Below are 4,787 nucleotides of genomic sequence, written 5' to 3' on the forward strand. Positions count from 1 at the left end.
TCCAACAGACCGCAAGCTCAGATCCAGCTCACCCTTTTGATGCTGCCCAGCTTCCTTAAGCCCCCATACTTGAATTCCCTGGTCCAGTTTGGTTGCACGGCCTGCATTGTTTTTTGATCCACTATGGCCTCCTCCATTTAGGTTATGGCTTAGTCCCCTATTTATTTTTTCACCCAATTAAACAAGCCTTAACCCATTTTTTAGTGACCCACAACCCACGACCTCAATTAGATCCACTGACATTCCAGCATCACCTATATTTAAATATGCATTTCCTTTCCCCATAATACGTGCATCAAATTTTTCCTTTCCTTTTAATTTTGCAAAAGAATCATCGGAGATCATCCCATCCCGATCACCTGCACTTATTTCCGTATTATCCAATCCATTTAAGGTCGAGAATCTTGATCCCAAACTCGTCTTTTCTAGAGCCCCCTCCCTTTGATTACGTTGATCCCTCTGTCCTTGTCGTGCTCTTCGCTCCACCACCATCCATGGTTCGAACGTCAAACTTTCACCATTGATCGTTGAATTTGATGACTCCGAATTATCACTATTTTTTTCGGTCTCAAAGCTTGTCTCTGTCGCTGGCGAAGTGCACATCTCTTTCAAGTAACCATATTTTCCACACGAAAAACATGTGGTTGGCAAGGCTTTATATTCCACCCGAATTAGTTCCCCATTCACCAAAACTTGGGACACCAAAGGTCTATCAAGATCTACAAAAACTGTCATTCTAGTGAAACAGCCCCTAGTTTTTTTATCAGTGTTGAAATCGAGCTTGGCCACTTTGTCCACCAGTCCTCCTACTACTTCCAAAATTCCAAAACCTGGAAGACCCGACATTCTGATCCATGCCAATAGCACACTCGGATAAGGTTTCTTAAGGTTGAAAATTTTTGTCCATGACTGAACAGGGAGGTATTGACCATATATAATCTATGATCCTTGCGTAAGGACTTTATTATAATCCTCAATACACTAAAGTTTAGCCAGTAAATAGTCATTCTCAGTATCCATTAGATGAAACGATTTTGGAGGTCGTCGTAAACTACTGATCCGATTAAACAAGGCGACGTATCTAATATTTTGACCCAACAACTTCAACACTCCGTTGTCTCCATGTCCTTAAAAAGGATCTATTAGATACGATCTGAAAACTAAATAGCTAGAATTCCATTAACCATGGACTTCTTAACGCCACCTTCCAAAAATTCCAAATCTTCAACAATATCAACCTTAGTATATCGGAATCCTTCCTCTTGAACTGAAACCCCTTTCCCCAGCAGCATCTGTTTCCAAGAAACTTTTAGTTACGGATCCAAATCCACGGCCATATCATCATGAACATCACCATCACCCTCTTTAAATCGGATTTTTTTTGTTTCCCGATCATCAGCAGACCGAGATTCAGAGATCTTATCCTTTTCCAGAGAAATATCCATTGAACGAAGAAAAATTATATTCATGAATCAATTAATTCAATGCCTCTTAACCAATACCTCAAACCCAACCAATCGGTTTGGTCAAATCCTGAAAACACATAATTATAAAAATTTAAAAATTAAATCGATTGAACGTCATACACTCATATTTGACTGATGACATCAATATATATATTTTTTCTTATAAGAAATGAGCTCTGCTAAATGGGTTGCCGATTACACCAAATGTTTACAAATTTTGACTCCCTTTCTCTTCTCTGCCAGGAACTGAGCCAAAACAAAATAAAGCACCTTTTGCATGAGTTAAAACAAGGAATAAATACCCCATTTTTCCTCCCCTGTCCTATCCATTAATTAGAAATTTGGGGGTCTTTTTATTAGAACTTAGAAAGATAAGATCTTGGGGTATAGTTGGAATCAGGATCATGGATTTGGAATTCTTGCAATCTATGGATATTCAGATTCTTGTTGGTGTAGCTGTAGCTGCTTTAGCCATTGTTGTTGGTGCTGTTTATCTGTTTGCCTCTACGAAATCCAAAGGTTTTGCCTTTTTCCATATCTTTTACCAGTATTGATTGATTGTTCTTGGAATTTCACTTATTGGGTGTACCAAATTCTGGATTTTTGTGTGTTTATATCTATTGGTTAATGGGGTTTTCGTTGGTTCGTTTGGTACTGATTCAGATATTAGCTTCCTGTTGTTAGTGAATAGAAGATGAAACTGGAAATATAGAAGATGAAACTGGAAATTGTTGCAATTGTTTTGCTATTGTTCTTGATTTGTTCTGGTTCTTGCTTGTTTTGGGGATTATTAATTGAAAGTATGGTAGGATATAGTTCTGTTCTTCTTTAGATTATGAAATCAGATGCTGGATAGTGGATGACTGACACAGTCATGTGATTGCTAATCAAGTTGTTTCGGATTCCATAAGTATTGAATGCCATGCTTAATTGCAGACTTGAGGCAGTGAGCAATTATAGCTTTGCTTTCTAAGTTAGCTTAATGACTGATCGAGGCTGGTATTATGTGGCTCTTATAAAGAACATTGTACAATGGAAGCACTATTAAGTTGCTCACCTAGTTGTATGTGCTTTTAGGCTGTCTAGATCCAGAGAATTTCAAAGAGTTTAAACTTGTGAAGCGCCAACAGCTGAGCCATAATGTGGCGAAGTTCACATTTGAACTTCCTACACCTACTTCAGCTTTGGGTCTTCCCATTGGACAGCATATAAGTTGCAGGTTAAGTTGATTGTATTTATCTTTCTCGAATTTCCAAAAACTTCTGATCGTGAATATCATAAAAGTTGGATTTTTTTCATTTTAATAGGGGCAAGGATAGCCAAGGTGAAGAGGTTATTAAACCATATACACCTACAACATTGGATTCTGATGTTGGTTATTTCGAATTAGTTATTAAGGTACTTGCTTGAAACTTCTTGCTGGTTGGAGTTGACCTTGTGTGATATTATACTTATCCGGGTGCTCATATCAATTGGCGGACTTTTCTTTTAAGTAGATGTATCCTCAAGGGAGAATGTCGCACCATTTCAGAGAGCTGCGCGTTGGTGATTATCTTGCTGTGAAGGGACCCAAGGTATACAGTTTTTTTCATATGTACGCATAAACTGGTCTTGGCAGTACGGTTTCTTTCATTTGACATGTGGTTTGCATTTCCTTATGTTGTTGTTCTGTGAATTGTTTCTTTCAGGGGCGGTTCAGGTATCAACCCGGTGAAGTTAGAGCATTTGGGATGATTGCTGGAGGCTCTGGCATTACACCAATGTTCCAAGTATGTTATAAATGATAACAGATACTTCTGTAATATATATGCAAGGTTTAAATGTTTGAATAATATGTCACCACCTCTTTTCATTTTTTTCTGGTTTTGTTTCTGATTAGGTAGCCAGAGCTATATTGGAGAACCCGAAAGACACGACAAATGTACACCTTATCTATGCAAACGTCACATACGAGGACATTCTTTTGAAGGTGTTTTAATATCCGACTTCTCTGTTTTTAATATTTATACGAGGACAAGCATGGTTAGTGACTACTGACTAGTAAAATGGTTAAATTCAATTTTTTTCCTTTTTTTGCAGGAAGAGCTGGATAGCCTTGCCGCTAAGTATCCCGGTCGCTTCAAAGTCTACTATGTTCTGAACCAGGTTAGTTGCCTTTTCTTCGTGGCAATCTTGTGTTTTCACATTTACCGAGCATCATTGACACCAGCTGGTTGTTTCTGCAAATATATAGTCAAAGGCCTAAGTAGAGAGCGTGGATTTACCTAAATTTGAAGTGATGTTAAATTCATCCTCCTCTTTTTCATGCATAGCAGCAATGCATACACGAATACGTTAGATAATGCTGTTAAGATATTGTTGAAATAAAGAACAATAACGCCAGATTTCTGTTATAGCCATTTCTGTACATTCAGTGTACTGAATTTATTCGGAATTTGAACTATTCGAACAATTTCCAATACAAATTTATTTATTTGAACATTTTTGCATGATTTACTGAACTATTTTGGCATGATTATTGGAGTGGCATCGATAATGTATTTTCGATAAATAATTGAATTGCTGCCCGTTCCATTTTTATGTAATCTTGCAGTTAAAGGGCTGCAGTCGGCTTTTTTTTTGCTAACAAACTACTTTATGGTGTTGTTTCCTTAGCCTCCTGAAGTGTGGGATGGTGGTGTCGGCTTTGTATCGAAGGAAATGATTCAAACCCATTGCCCTGCACCAGCACCGGATATCCGGGTATGTTACTTGTTTCTTTACCATCTTTTTCGCTGTATGCCTGAAATCTCCGAATGATTTACGTATATTGCTACATATATCATGTAGGTTTTGAGGTGTGGCCCTCCACCCATGAACAAGGCCATGACTGGACACCTTGATGCACTCGGATATTCACCTGATATGCAGTTCCAGTTCTGATCCTTGTAGACTAAGCCTAAGCTCGACTTCGAATGTCATTTGTTGGGTGCCCTTCTGTTTTCTATCACCATGTACTGAAAATAATGTAGACTTGTGAACATACTCAGGTCGGTAATTTACACCCCATAATTACAGCCAAATTCAAATAATAAACCTTTACTGCTTTACGTCCATAATGCACAGTATTAAACAAATAAATCATTAGTTTATTTTATTTAAAAATAATAAAATTAATGACACCTCTGCACTATTCTAACTAAATAGGTTAAATTTTGCTATTTTAATTTTGTCATGTATTTTTAATTTTTAATATTTCGATCATCACCGGACAATAACTATTAAATTTATTAAGTTCTATTATAAGGGCAAACATATTATTATATGTATATTATTATTTCA

General features: G+C 37.2%; 1 protein-coding gene across 1 annotated transcript; it reads left to right on the forward strand.

Annotated features, from left to right (window-relative positions):
- The first annotated feature begins 1,634 nt into the window (after positions 1 to 1,634).
- Positions 1,635 to 4,564, forward strand: LOC105792646 (NADH--cytochrome b5 reductase 1). Its single transcript, XM_012621308.2, has 9 exons — positions 1,635 to 1,985; positions 2,544 to 2,685; positions 2,774 to 2,864; positions 2,963 to 3,040; positions 3,155 to 3,235; positions 3,346 to 3,435; positions 3,546 to 3,611; positions 4,122 to 4,208; positions 4,296 to 4,564. The coding sequence occupies exons 1-9, from the start codon at positions 1,871 to 1,873 to the stop codon at positions 4,386 to 4,388; spliced, it is 843 nt and encodes a 280-aa protein (XP_012476762.1). The 5' UTR covers positions 1,635 to 1,870; the 3' UTR covers positions 4,389 to 4,564.
- Positions 4,565 to 4,787: the final 223 nt, after the last annotated feature.

The sequence above is a fragment of the Gossypium raimondii genome, chromosome 8 (genome assembly GCF_025698545.1).
Source record: "Gossypium raimondii isolate GPD5lz chromosome 8, ASM2569854v1, whole genome shotgun sequence".
Classification (NCBI taxonomy): Eukaryota; Viridiplantae; Streptophyta; class Magnoliopsida; order Malvales; family Malvaceae; genus Gossypium; species Gossypium raimondii.

Excerpts from the sequence above, each read along its gene's own strand:
- LOC105792646 (XM_012621308.2), top strand. The coding sequence starts at position 1,871 with ATGGATTTGGAATTCTTGCAATCTATGGATATTCAGATTCTTGTTGGT. Across the intron at positions 3,436-3,545 it reads ACGAGGACATTCTTTTGAAG|GAAGAGCTGGATAGCCTTGC; the intron begins GTGTTTTAATAT and ends CTTTTTTTGCAG. Across the intron at positions 4,209-4,295 it reads CACCAGCACCGGATATCCGG|GTTTTGAGGTGTGGCCCTCC; the intron begins GTATGTTACTTG and ends TATATCATGTAG.